At 38.2% G+C, this 14978-nt stretch overlaps 2 protein-coding genes across 2 annotated transcripts in view; both read left to right on the top strand.

Annotated features, from left to right (window-relative positions):
• The first annotated feature begins 4598 nt into the window (after positions 1–4598).
• Positions 4599–9373, top strand: LOC110028778 (transketolase, chloroplastic-like). The gene is given in 8 exon segments (XM_020730768.1): positions 4599–5007; positions 5009–5303; positions 6251–6341; positions 6684–6789; positions 7272–7554; positions 7627–7775; positions 7852–8005; positions 8103–9373. Coding segments are annotated over 8 exon segments (2229 nt in total). The 5' UTR covers positions 4599–4813; the 3' UTR covers positions 9060–9373.
• Positions 9374–10305: 932 nt separating this feature from the next.
• LOC110028786 (transketolase, chloroplastic-like) overlaps positions 10306–14978 on the top strand; it is an 11395-nt gene continuing 6722 nt past the window's right edge. Inside the window, exons 1-3 of the mRNA XM_020730777.1 lie at positions 10306–10794; positions 11425–11515; positions 11863–11968. Coding sequence (XP_020586436.1) covers positions 10633–10794; positions 11425–11515; positions 11863–11968 — 359 coding nt within the window. The 5' untranslated portion in view covers positions 10306–10632. The remainder of the gene's footprint in view (positions 10795–11424; positions 11516–11862; positions 11969–14978) is intronic.

The following is a 14978-nucleotide window of genomic DNA, read 5'->3' as shown; positions in this document are numbered from 1 at the left end:
CCCACCCACCCACACACCCTACCTCTTCATATTTCCCTAACTAGGCCAAGAAAAGGTTAACTTAAAGGGAGTGAATCTCTAACACAATAGCTTCTCTCCTATGCTTTATCCCAATAAATCTATTTGGAACATTAGAGGTTTTAACAAATATGTTAAAATCAAATTTTTGTAGGAATTTTATTAAGATCCACAAACTTGATCTTTTTTGTCTTCTTATGACAAAACTAAGCCTTGAATATATTTCTAACACGTTCTCTTTAAAGCAATTTTCTCTTCTTCCCAATGAGGACTGCACTCATAATTTCATTGCTTCTCAGCACAAAACAAATTGGATTAATGGAATTCTAGCACTGTGTTTTTTTTGTGTTGGATTCCAAACCTCAAGACATCCATGGAATTGTGAAATACTCTCCTTTTACTGCCTTTCTAGTCACTTTTTGTGTTTGCTAATAATACTCAAAGGAAAAAGCTTTGGATCTCTATTTCATCCCTTGCAACTAACATTTATGTACGCCAACCCTCCCATCCTTAGCAAAATCATGGACTTTAATTCATTTATTTTCAAAAGTGGCTTTTATGAACTGCTTAACACCGATTCTTCTTTCAAGACAATCCCATACGATATTTGTTTGATAGAGTCTTAGGGAATAGTGTATAGTTGGATTGCTTTCCTCTTTCCTCTTATAAAGTGCTCCAGGCCAATTTTGACCACTCTCCAGTTTTGTTCTCCATGGACACTTGCTTCACTCCAAAATGTAGATTCATGCATACAAATTGTTGGAATCCATGCATTGACTTTCACAACATTGCAGATCAATCCTAGAATATTCAAGTTAAAGAGGATCCTATATTTGTTCATTAAAATAAATTAAAAATATTAAAAAAAAAAACTGTTAGTTGTTAAATGGGTTTCTCATAGGTACTTATTTGATCTCATTAAATATTTACAAAACTCTCAAAATAGCATTCATCATGCTTTGAATGCCCAACCTCTTTTTAATGACCTCCTTTCACAAAGTATCCAAATTTAGAACAAGCTTATAGAGGTCATCTTTTGCGAAACTTCTTAGATTAGAAAATAAGCTAAGTGTTATTATCTTTCTAAGGGAGAGGATGACATAAGATTTTGCTATCAGAGATTCGACAACAAAATTAATTGAAACTTCATTAATAATTGATTTCTAACAATGAGTACATCAATACTAAACAAAGCATAATCAAAGAGTTTATCACTTACTTCCTTACTTTGCTTATAAGCAGTCCCTCCTCTTCTAATACCTCCTTACTCGTCTCAGTGGACCAGCTTCTCTCTCAACCTAAAAGTGATATGCTGCTTGTTGATTTTATAAATGAAGACATTAAGAAACTCTTTTTTTTTCATATAGGTACTGACAAGGCTTCAGGTCGAGATGGATTAAATTTTAAATTCTTCATCGATTCTTGAGAAACCCTAGGTCAAAACTGTATTAAAGGAATTAAACATCTTTTCCTTGCTTCTAAGATTCTTAATAGAGTGAAGCACTCTGCCTTCATTCTCATTCCCAAAACATTAAATGCTCGATACTCTTCTCATTATGGATATATTTCTCTTTGTAATATCATGTTTAAAGTCATTGTTAAGCTTATTGTTGATACGTTTGAATGCATCCTCACTAATATAATTCATTCTTCCTATGTTGTTTTCCTTACTAGAGGGATATTGCTGACAATATCACAACAACTAGTGAAATTTTGCAAGGTTTTAACTCTTCTAGCCATTCTAAATGCTAATGTTCCAATACTGATCTCAAAAAAGCTTTTACTTTTGTTAACTAAAGCTTCATTTACAACATAATACACAAAATGAGCTGTTCTTCAAAATTTGTGGGATGGATTAAGTCTTGTACTGTCAAAGTGCACTTTTATGTTATAACAATGAACTTCAAGGATTCTTTTCTTTTACATCTAGCCTTAGCCAAGGGTTTCCCCTATCCCCTTACCTTTTTACTGTTGTTATGGACGGTTTCTCTTGTTCTCTTGATTTTTATAAGAGTGTGTATAAGGTGGATTGATCTTTTGATAGAATCAATCGCCTTATATAGGATGACGACCTTCTGCTAAATGCTTAGTATCTAGATTCATTCCATTGCTTATACCGATTGATCAGAACAGGAAAATATGTTGCTAACTTATTTATCATGCAAGCTTCAACTCTGCAGTAAAACATATGCAATTATATTTCCAAAAGTTTCAGAAAAACTAAAAAAATGAAGCAGTGTTCAACATTCTCCTCCCAAAGTGTTACTCTACATTGAGGAGGAGGCAAGAGCAAGCAATTTGACCAACAAATTTTCTCAGAGAGACTATAAAGCAGTGCTCATATAGCCATATAAAGAAAATAAACAAAAAAAATCTGAAATAAACAAATGAACAATGCTTATATATATTTTACCATAGCTTCTACTGGTTGATCATGATATGTAAGTAAGAATATTGCTAACTTATCTATCTTGTAAATTTCAAATGTGTAGCAAAGTATATGCAATTTCACTTATAAAAGTCTCTGAAAAATTAAAAAGGAAGTACTACTCAGCATTCTTCCCCCAAAATATTACTCTACATTGAAGAGGAGGCAATATCAAGCAAATTGACCAAGTAAAATCAATGCATGCAAATGTAGTAGAAGTCCATGAAGAGTTCTAAAGGAAATAAATGTATAATGCTCGTATATATTTCATTTCATTTTTTCTGTTAGCTGATCAAGATAGGGATAGGTGCTGCCAACTAATTTATCATGTAAAGTTCAACTTTGCATCAAAATATACGCAATTTTATTTGCAAAGATAAAAATGAAATATTTGAGAACATATGAATAATACTCATATATATTTCATTCCATAGTTTGTATTGGTTGATCAAGATATGTATAAATGTTGCTAGCTTTTTAATTATGCAAACTATAATTTTGCATGAATGCATAAGCAATTCCATTTGTAAAATTCTCACATATTCTAGAAAATGATTTCTTAAGGAAATAGATCAATTATGGTCATAAATATTTTACTCCATATCTTCGACTGGTTGACTTTAACTTTACAACAATGCACGTGTACTCTCATTTATAAAACCATCTTATCTACTAAAAACGGGAAGCAGTGCTCAACATTCTCCACCCAAAATGTTACCCAACTCTGCATAGGAGGCAAGCACAAGCAAATCGACCAACTAACATCAGTTAAAACATATGTAGAACTATCATATGTAGAACTATCATCAGTGAAAGCAACTCGACCAACTTTACATCAACGCACATGTACTCTCATTTATAAAATTATCTCATATTCTAAAAACGGGAAACAATGCTCAATATTCTCCCCCCAAAATGTTGCCCAACTTTGTATAGGAGGCAACCACAAACAAATCGACCAACTAACATAATGAAAGCATATGTAGAACAAATCCACAAAGAATTCTTAAAGAAACAGGTGTACAATGTTCATAATTTTTCATTCCATAGCTTCTACTACTTGATCAGGATTAGTACAAATGCTGCTAACGTTTCTACTTGCAAACTACAAATTCACGTAAAAAATATGCAATACTAGAATAAAAAATGAATAGGTGCTCAGAAATATCCACCTAGATTATTCATCTACACATGTGTATGGGAAAAAACAAGCTAATCGACCATCGAACGTCATTGAATATATATGCAGAACAAGAACACAAAAAATTCCACATAATAAATAAAAAGAAACACAGAGATAGACAACAAATAAACAAAAAAAAATCCATAAAGGAGCAAACTTCATCGAAGGTAGGCAGCAAATCGACGACGCCGACAACAAAGGGAGGGGAGCGAAACCAGGTTTCAGCCATAACGACTGATGACAAAGGAGGAGAGTGGTGAGGGGTATATGCGAGAATTAAGATGTGAGATTACTAGAGATTCAAAGGGGCAGCGACATGTTTGACACCTCACAACGAAGCTCCAGCCGCAAAACACTCCATCCCTGCAGCCCCCATCTAAGAAACATTCGAACAAAAAAAGTTCTCAAACACGGATCCCAAATGGGGCCTAAAATGCAAACCCACGCTTCTTGAGTTTTTGTTCATTTTGCTTAATCCCTCCCCAGTTGGCTCCTAATGCTAATTAAGCCTAATTTTAAGCTTCTTTTAAAAATTTAGCCCGAACAACCACAGCTACAAGAAAAAATATTACATTATGACTCCGCATATAGAGTTATGTGCGGAGTCCAATGAATCACGCTACACATGTGAAGATACACACGTGAAGTTGAGAAAAAAAAAATCGGTCCGGTAACACAGAGGAATATTCCACCCTTGTTATTCAGGTGTTATTATGTGTTATTCAAGTGTTATTGATATGTTATTGTGTTATTATAACATCATAAATATTTTCAGAACACAATAACACATGAATACACATGAATAACATACAATAACACTAAATAACATGGGGGAAATATTCTCCCGTGTTACTTGTGTTACTGGGAATATTCTCCTGTGACATGATTTTATTAGACTCTGCACTTAACTCTACTCTACACGGGAATACTGATGTAATATATTTTTGCAGCTACAAACGGTCCGAATGAATTCTGAGGCATTCATTTCCTACCCCTTTTCAACAATCCAGATCTCTTCCCCATTACAATCCCAAGGTTCCCATCCCTCGCTTCCCTTATCCAAGAAACTGATCTTTCGTCCACCTATTATTCTCCACTTTCACAAAGACAATTTCCTCCCGCAACACTCTCCTCTCGTTTCCGAGAGAGAGCGAAAAAGTGCGAACTAGATAGAGTGTGCATCCATGGCCGCTTCATCTTCCATCACCGCTGCACAAGCCATCGTAGGGCGGCGCCCCATCTCCCGTCACGGTTCGGCCGCCCCGGCTCACCAGGACCGGCTCTCCCTTCCGACCGGCTTCGGCCTTAGCTCGCTTTCCGGCCTTGCTGTCAGATCCGGGGCGAGCCGCCGCTGCACCCTTCCGCCGGTCATCGAATCCTCGTGCGGCGGCGATCGAGATGCTGGATGTGCAAACCGTTACGGTGGAGCTGATTGAGAAATCCATAAATACGATCCGATTCCTTGCAATCGACGCCGTCGAAAAGGCGAACTCCGGTCACCCGGGACTTCCCATGGGTTGTGCTCCAATGGGCCACATTCTTTACGACGAGGTCATGAGGTATAACCCTAAAAACCCTTACTGGTTTAATCGCGATCGCTTCGTCCTCTCAGCCGGCCACGGATGCATGCTCCAGTACGCGCTGCTCCACCTCGCTGGCTATGATAGCGTCCGGGTGAGTTATTGTAGTAGGAAGACAACTCTGTTTTGTTGTTTGTCTTTGTATCTTCTGCTTGTTTGATTGCCTAGTTATTGATGATTTTACTTTAGCATGTATTGTAAAATTGTTAAATTTGATTTTGGTTATTTCATAAAGTTTTAATTTTTGCTTGTTTTACTCCATGATTTTATTTTATTTCCCCCTAGGAGTTGTTTATATAAATATAAATGTATACAGTGGCATTTACGTATATACCACCAAAGTCTTTATGTATTTACGCGTACAACACCTCAATTTTGTTTTTTTATGTTTGTACCACCCAAATTTTTTATGCCACAACAAAAAAAAAGCCAATTTTTAGAAATTGGATTATAAGATATTGAAAATAATTTTAAGAGTTTTAATAACTATTTTTTGAGTATTGGAGGTTTGATTTATTATGAAATTAACGGTCATTCGTGTGATAGAGACAGATGTTTGCAATTAATGTTGTTATTTGCATTTTTTTTTTTTCTTCCTCTTGTATGGAGCCATTACTGCGTGCGGAGAGCGCACACAGAGCTGCGTGCGCTCTCCGATCACAGCCGCACATCGTTGTTGTATGACAGTGGGCACTGTATGCACTGTCATGATGTGCAGCTGTGATCGGAGAGCGTGCTCCGCACCTAATAATTAGACCTTATTTTCATGGGAAAAGATCATTTTGTCCCTTGCAAGGCTTTTCTTGGTTCCACTTTTGCCACATTTAATTTCGCAAAAAATAGCATTTATTATTTTCGAAATATGCCTAAAACTGACCATTTTTCATGAGCATATAAGCTGACTTCTGGAGCGACTAGAAATTCTCTGCGGGACTACGAGGATTTCAGACAACACAACAAAGCCTTTGCTTCAGTTCGATATTAAATTTGTTTGATGTTACTCATCATGTTTTTTTTTTTTTTGTAACTCCGTTTCATTAGGAAGAGGACTTGAAGCAATTCCGGCAGTGGGGAAGCAGAACACCAGGCCATCCCGAGAACTTCGAAACGCCTGGTGTTGAAGTAACAACTGGTTTGCTTCAAAGCAATTTAAAATTAGGAAAATTTACATGCGTACCACACAAATCTTATGTGCTTACATATCTAAGGCCTAAAATTTGATTTTTACATTTATAACACTTTAGTATTATAAACCTATTCTAGAAAGTGTATTCCACTTTTAAAAATCAGTAATAGTAGTATATCTGATGTGCTGTTAAATATTTGACTGGTATATATATATATGTAAAAATCAAAGCATGGGCAAATATATAAGAATTGTCTGGTGTGTATGTAAATAAATTAAAAGCTTCTATTTACGTTTATACAATCAGTCAAGGAAGTTCATTTGGTCATAATTGTATTTGGTATATAGGTCCTTTGGGACAGGGAATTGCGAATGCTGTTGGATTAGCACTTGCTGAAAGACATCTAGCAGCTCGTTTCAACAAACCAGACAATGAGATTATAGACCATTATACGTACGTTATAGTCTTTAATCGTTATTTATTTGTTAATTTTTAGGGTGATTTGCATGCATAACACACATAACATGAGCATTTGCATGTTTCACTTCTAAACTTTACTATTTACATAAATGCATAACACTTTAAATATGAAAATAAAACAAACAGATGTCTAACACTTTTCATCATGATTCATCTGATCTTAGTCAATCTCTCCCTGATCCTGGTCGGCCTTATCTTCTGGTCTTAGTTAACCTGTTCATTTAATCATAGTTAGGAAGCTCCTTGTTAATCCTAATCACCCATTTTGCCTATTAGCAATTAGCCTTTTTGTCCAAGCATGCGAATGAGTTATGTTAACAAACTTTTACATAATGCAAATAGCCAAACTTAGATGTTACATATGTAAATGTAAACCCCACTTAATTTTATTGTCTAGGCCTTTCAAAAAATGTACTGAAATAATGTGTACTTCTATTGCTTTCTTTCTATTTTAGATATGTTATTCTTGGTGATGGTTGCCAAATGGAGGGCATTTCCAATGAAGCATGTTCTCTTGCTGGGCACTGGGGCCTTGGAAAACTCATAGCTTTCTATGACGATAACCACATATCCATTGATGGGGACACTGAGATTGCCTTCACTGAAGATGTGAGCGCCCGCTTTGAGGCTCTTGGTTGGCACACCATTTGGGTGAAGAACGGAAACACCGGCTATGACGAGATTCGAGCTGCAATAAAGGAAGCAAAGGCTGTCAAGGACAAACCCACATTGATCAAGGTCTGCCATTTTGTTGTTCTTTTGTTCTCGAGCTCTCTCCTTTCAGTCTTGTTGAATTTCATATTTTTGCAGGTTACAACAACCATTGGTTATGGCTCACCAAACAAAGCAAACTCATATAGTGTTCATGGAAGTGCTTTAGGTACAAAGGAAGTTGACGCAACCAGGCAGAACCTTGGCTGGCCCTATGAACCTTTCTATGTGCCTGAGGATGTCAAAAGGTCTGCAGATTTTACACTACCTTTCGTATGTTTCTTATTCATCTTAACTCTTTTATCACAAGAGGAATCTTTTCAGCCATTGGAGCCGCCATGACTCAGAAGGTGCTTCTCTTGAAGCAGAATGGAATGCTAAATTTGCAGAATACGAGCAGAAGTACAAGGAGGAAGCGTCGGAACTAAAAGGCATCATCTTTGGAGAACTTCCTTTAGGATGGGAGAAAGCACTCCCGGTATGTAAATCTGAATATCTATTATTATGATTTCCTTATTTATTTAATTCATGAAGTCATCAAAAGTATCGCCTTTTTTATTTATTTTCGTATTCAGAGTTACACCCCCGAGAGCAGCGCCGACGCTACTCGGAATCTCTCTCAGCAGTGCCTTAACGCACTTGCGAAGGTCCTTCCTGGTTTCCTCGGAGGCAGTGCTGATCTCGCAAGCTCCAACATGACTTTGTTAAAAAGCTTCGGGGACTTTCAGAAAGCCACCCCGGAAGAGAGAAATCTGCGTTTTGGTGTCAGAGAACACGGAATGGGTGCCATTTGCAACGGCATTAAACTCCACAGCCCTGGCCTGTTCCCTTACTGCGCAACGTTCTTCGTCTTCACCGACTACATGAGAGGTGCGATAAGGATATCAGCCCTATCTGAAGCTGGAGTAATCTACGTCATGACTCATGATTCCATCGGTCTTGGTGAAGACGGTCCGACGCATCAGCCCATCGAACATTTAATGAGCTTCCGAGCAATGCCCAACATTTTAATGCTCAGGCCAGCCGATGGGAACGAGACTGCTGGAGCTTACAGGATTGCGGTTCTTAACAAGAAGAGACCATCAATCCTCGCCCTGTCCAGGCAGAAGCTTCCTCAGCTCGCAGGGACTTCCATTGAAAAAGTTGAGAAGGGAGGGTACATCGTCTCTGACAACTCGTCTGACAACAGGCCAAATATCATTCTTATAGGAACTGGTTCTGAGTTGGAAATCGCAGCCAAAGCTGCCGATGAGCTGAGGAAGGAGGGGAAGACGGTTCGAGTTGTGTCGCTTGTTTCATGGGAGTTATTTGATGAACAGTCCGATGAGTACAAAGAGAGTGTCTTCCCTGAAGAAGTCACTGCTAGAATTAGCATCGAGGCTGGAGCAACGCTTGGTTGGGAGAAATTCGTCGGCAGGAAGGGGAAGGCAATCGGCATCAACCGGTTTGGTGCTAGTGCTCCGGCGGGGAGACTATACAAGGAGTTCGGTTTGACGACGGAAGCTGTCCTTGCGGCAGCGAGGAGTTTATAAACTATGCATTGTTTTGAAGCTTCTTCTCTGCAAGGTGGTTCTGATCACTCTGAGCTCTAATGGAGATTTTAGATACAGATGGGAGAGCAGTTCAGGTTGAGATGATTCGGATACGTTTTCTGTCTATAATAATAAAGCTTTGCAATTTTTTATTGCACTTTTTTCTCTTGTACGTCATTGAATCTGATTGTTGTATCAAAGTGAACTTTCTCTCTGAATCTCACTTGGGTTTTATTAATTCTACACAAGAAACATTGAAGTGCATTATGTATAGTCGTTTTGTTCTTTCTTCCACCCCCAGCCTCTTTTGTTGTTGAAGTGGTAGGTTCTTGTCCCTCTGATTCTATTATTGGTGGATCGTCATTTTATTTATTTTTTGGCATTTACATATAAGATACAACCCAATTCCTACATATTTACATATAAAACACCTAAATTTTAGGTCTTACAATAATACCGCCCAAATATTATCTTTCATATCACATGGAAAATATCATTATATTTTTACATTTAAAATAAAAATTAAAATTTTGGTGTTAAATATGTAATTACATAAGAATTGAGTGATATGTTCGTAAATCATTCTTCGTGTTATTTTATTTATTCATCATTACATACGATCTGAAAGTTCAAGATCACATTAGCTGTTGTGATTTGTAATAGAGAAATTGCTTTCTACTAAAAAATTATTCAGTTTTTATTATACTTTGCTCATTTATCACATGTGTGAAAAAAGTAATGTGAATTGGATAAGAATTGTGTGGTATGTTTGTAAAATTTCAAATTATTATTATTATTATTCTAATTATTATGTTGGCAGTGTTTGGCATGAGTGCCCCAAATGTGGGCAGTATGTTGGGAATGCAGCAGGCTCAGCAGAAAGAAAAATTATAAAACGTGAATTAGGTAAATGAGGATCAGTGCAGATTAAGTGTATTTTAAAATGTGCTTAGAGTATTGTCATAAGGACGTATTAAATACATTTTAAAATACATCCAATCCATAGGCATGCGCACATACGACTAAAAATGCAATGAAATTTGCATCTTTCCCCTCTATTTCATTCACATGTAATAATTTTTGCAGTATAATTGAAGGTCCGGCCAATTCAGAATCCTCATCCCAAATCATTACGAAAGGCTGAAAGTGAAAAGCAAACAGCAACGGCTGCAAACGGTCAAATGAATTCAAGGCATTCATTTCCTATCCTCTTTCAACAATCTAGATCTCTTCCCCCTTCCAATCCGACGGATCCCATCCCTTCCTCCCGTTGTACAAGAAACTCATCTATCAGCCTATAATTCTCTTCTCTCAGAAAAACAGATTCCTCCCGCAACACTCGCTTCTTGCTCCTCTCGTTTCAACAAGCCCAACCCACAGTTTCAGGTCCGTCCCACGCCGGCGAGCCGCCACGGCGCACTGTCGCCGGTCATCCAATCCTCGTGCGGCGTCAGTCAATGCGCTGGAAGTGAAAACCGCAACGGTGGAGCTGATTGAGAAATCGATAAATACGATCCGATTCCTGGCAATCGATGCAGTCGAAAAGGCGAACTCCGGTCACCCGGGTCTTCCCATGGGGTGCGCCCCGTTGGGCCACATCCTTTACGACGAGTTCATGAGGTATAACCCCAAGAACCCTTACTGGTTTAATCGTGATCGCTTCGTTCTCTCCGCCGGCCACGGATGCATGCTCCAGTATGCGCTGCTCCACCTCGCTGGCTATGATAGCGTCCGGGTGAGTTATTGTAGCAGAAAGGCGGCCTTCTAATGTTTGTTTTTGATCTCCTGCTTGTTTGATTGCCTAATTATATATTGATGATTTTTAACTTAGCATGTATTGGTAAACTGTATCGTAAAATTGTAAAATTTGATCTTGGGCATCTCATAAAGTTTCAATTTTGGCTTAGTTTCACACCATCATTTTACTTTTATTTCCCCCAAGGAGTTGTTTATATATAGGGACATTTATGTGTACCACCCCATTCTTAATGTATTTACATGTCTAATACCTTAAGTTGTTTACTTCTTATTTTTATACCACCCAATTCTTCAATTTATGTTGTTACTTGTAAATTTTTTTCTTCCCCTTCTATGGGTTGGAAAAGATCTTTTATTTGGTTGCTAGGCCCAGGCTTCAGTTTGTTCCACTTTTGACCAGTTTGATTTTCCAAAAAACTGTTTTATTTATATTCGAAATCGAAATATGCTTAAAATTGACCATTTTTCAACATAAGAACTAGCTTTTAAAGCAACTAGAAATTCTATGTCAGAATACGAGGATTTTATTTCTGAAAACTCAACAAATGCTTGGAATTTGTTTGATGGGACTCATGATCTTTTTGTTTTTGCCTCTTTGTTTGATTAGGAAGACGACTTGAAGCAATTCCGGCAGTGGGGCAGCAGAACACCAGGCCATCCCGAGCACTTTGAAACACCTGGTGTTGAAGTCACGACTGGTTTGCTGCAAACTAATTAAAAATTAGGGAAATTTACATACGTACCACATTATTCTTATGTACTTACATATTTAACACTAAAGTTTGATATTTTATATTTATAACACTCCGGTATTATAAACCTATCCTTAAAAGGTGTCACTTTTAAAAAGTTTGTAATACTGATATTTTTTATTTGATGTTAAAAATTTGAGTGGTAAGCATATAAATATCAAAGTTTAGGTGTAAGATATGTAAATATATATGAGAATTCTGTGGTGTGTATGTAAATAAACCAAAAGCTTCGATTTGCCTATATAGATTCAGCCAAAGTATTTCATTTGTTTTTTATTGTATTTGGTGTATAGGTCCTTTGGGACAGGGAATTGCTAATGCTGTTGGATTAGCACTTGCTGAAAGACATCTGGCAGCTCGATTCAACAAATCAGACAATGAAATCATAGACCATTATACGTACGTAATAATTTTTATTCGTTATTTATTTTTTATTTATTATGGGGATTTCCATACGAAACACATAAAACATGAGGATTAAGTAAAACATTAACTTAAAATATCAAAATAAAAAATAGCACATAAAATAAAAAATAGTCCCTTTCTGTTTCGCGAGCGAATTTGGACCAGACTCCACATTAATCAGCAAAACTCTCCCTCTCAAGGTCGATTAATTGTGCTAAGGGAGGTAGGGACCTAATTTCCTCCGCAACCAATTAGACAACTAGAGCTCCATGGGTCTCTTCCATTGGCCGACTCAACTCTGCTCTGTCAGTCGTTCCATCGCTTTCCATCATGCCTTCTCCAGTCATCTATCTCCCATCATCACTTGCGAGTAGAGTGTCTGTAAGAGAATCAAAATTACTCACTAGCTTCTCCACATATCCCTTCTTTTGATAAAAATCAACTCATCTGCCCCCACTTTTTGAATAATAATAGTAGAAGAAATCAAATGGATGTACTCACTCCCACCTCTCAAAACCACTCTGTCTTCAGCGACATCCACGAACTCCCACCTCGTACTTATTCATGTTTCCAGTGACTCTCAGAGCAAGCACTTCACCGACAGCCGAGAGTCAAAGTACTTGAGCACATTAAGCCGTGTACCCATGATCCGATAAGCCTGTTGCAAGAGAGTGTAAGGGGGTTTCAGTTTGATCATCACACGTGTGTAAGCAGGGGTCGTCTCAATCGGCCAACTCTTCTCCATTGAAATAAAGCAAACTTGTATTTTCAATCCTTCACCCTGCTCTCCAAGCCCTTAAAGTGGTTCTTACTCCCCGAAGTGAATTAAACCAATCCCTTCTGGTAGGAGCACAAAAATAACATATAATAGAAGAGTTCGATTGACAAAGTGTGTTCTCCATTCGCCACATGAAGATCACAAGGGACATGATAATGGCCATTGAATTTGTCATTACTTGCACCGGGACGATCCCATAGAATCAAAAGATACTAACTAGTTGTTCACAAAGGCGGAGTCCGAGGCTCAGTCAAAACTGATCCCTATAGAACAATAACACATATAGTGGCTGTCAACTTGTTCTTGATCCATCTTTGATGACCCAAGCAGAACGGCCTCAACAAACTCCATGGTTGTATGACAAAAGGAAGAAGACATGATCGATTGAGAGAGAAAGAGACACCAGAAGAAAATGAGAAAGCAACAATATCACCATGATCAAAGGCCCTTATATATGGGGCGAGGAAATCCTAACCGCCCAAACAGTGAGGTTAAGAAAAGGAAAAAATATTGAACATCAAAAGCACAAAAAGCAGAAACAACACCATCAAATCATTCCCACAAAAAAATCGAAGCGACAACTGCATTATAAAAATTACTACTAAAGTTTAAATACAAAATTACATTAATTTGAAGAAATCAAGAAACCATGCAAGGGTCTGACATAGCTTCAACTGGGAGATGACCCAGTTGGATGAGTAGCCTAAGCGCAAAATTGCCATCATATTTGAATTGCCTCAAGGAACCAGATTCCGCTTGAGCTTGATATATCAGGATTTTCTCCCTTAGATCCATACGATCTTGGTGAAGGAAGGCCTCTGATTGTTTCAATCCAACAATCTACTGCTCCAGACCGACCAATTGGGCTGAATAATCGGTCGCTCAGCGCATCCTCCCCATGAACCAAAGCATCATCGATGGGGGAAGCAGTCACCCCGAAACTTCTTCTAAATTATCCTCTTTCGTCATTTGGTGAACCTCCTCGCCACTAAGTTGTTTGATTCCATCTATATCCTCGCCATACTCAAGTCGATCAATCTCCTAAAAATCTTCTCATCACCGCCTAAACCAGCACTCAAAGGTTCATTCAAATTCAGAGGGGCTGAGCCCCTCTGCAAAGAAGCTGGGTTCTAAGAGCCAAAACCGAAGAATGTTTTATAAATTGCATGAATACAATAAAAAGTTACTAGGAAAATCAACTTTCCCTTTCTAAAATTCTTACTTATTTCTTTCAGCCATTTGAAAAGCTTTGAAACCATAGGCAGGGACGAGTCATCCCCCAAGCTCAGTCGAACTCATTGGGAACCCTAAATGTGGACATGCGCCAACAACTGGACCCATCCTTTGACGCTTCAACTCCCGGGTGAGTAACAATGATAGTTGATTTGGGAGCCAGCCACCACCATGTTTCCCGAAGTCGTCCTGGACGAATCTTTATGGTCTAGAGTCGGGTCTACCCTTTGGTGCTTCCCTGAGTTTTCGCTTTTTCTCGCGTTCTCCACGCTTGCACTCATTGAACATGCCGCGGAGAAGAACCTTGGTCGGCAAGCCAACTTGTGACTCGGTGAGATTTGTTGTTGCATGACAGAACAACAGACTCAAAGATATATCTTATCACTATTTATATGAGCCAAAGCTCATAATTCAAAATGAACAGTTAGGTTATGAACGTTTAATTCTAATTCAAGGCCAATTATTAAAATTTAGTTCTTTTCGTTCTTATCACATCACAATTTTATAAGATATAAGAGAAACAATGAACTAAATTTGTACAATAAAAAATGGCTGTCCAATTCATTATATAACCCATCATTCAGCAAAAGCCATTTCAGATGAACTGAAACAATAGGTCTGAGAGTCGGACGCGGATGCCAGCTTCAGGGAAGTGAGGCATGAGAAGCAAAGTGATCGAGGCCAAGAGACTGAGATCAAACGCTCCAGGCCGAGCAACCTAGGTCGAGCAGCTAAAGCTGAGCTCTCGAGGCCGAGTAACCAAGACCGATCTCTCAAGAATGGGTAGTCAAAATTGAACATCAATAAACCAGCTAAACAAAGTCTTAGCGATTGAGGTCAAGCATCCAGGAACGAGTGGTCAAGGTCATGCATACTTGGCCAAGAAATGGAAGATAATTGTTCAGGACAAAACATTTACTCCTCACATCTCAACTACTCAACTAGAAGTAGGGCTGTCAATTTGGCTCGTTGTTCGCGAACAGCTCGTGTTCG

Source organism: Phalaenopsis equestris, unplaced genomic scaffold, assembly GCF_001263595.1.
Source record: "Phalaenopsis equestris unplaced genomic scaffold, ASM126359v1 Scaffold000002, whole genome shotgun sequence".
In the NCBI taxonomy this organism is placed as follows: Eukaryota; Viridiplantae; Streptophyta; class Magnoliopsida; order Asparagales; family Orchidaceae; genus Phalaenopsis; species Phalaenopsis equestris.
This window is presented reverse-complemented; position numbering and strand designations above follow the sequence as displayed.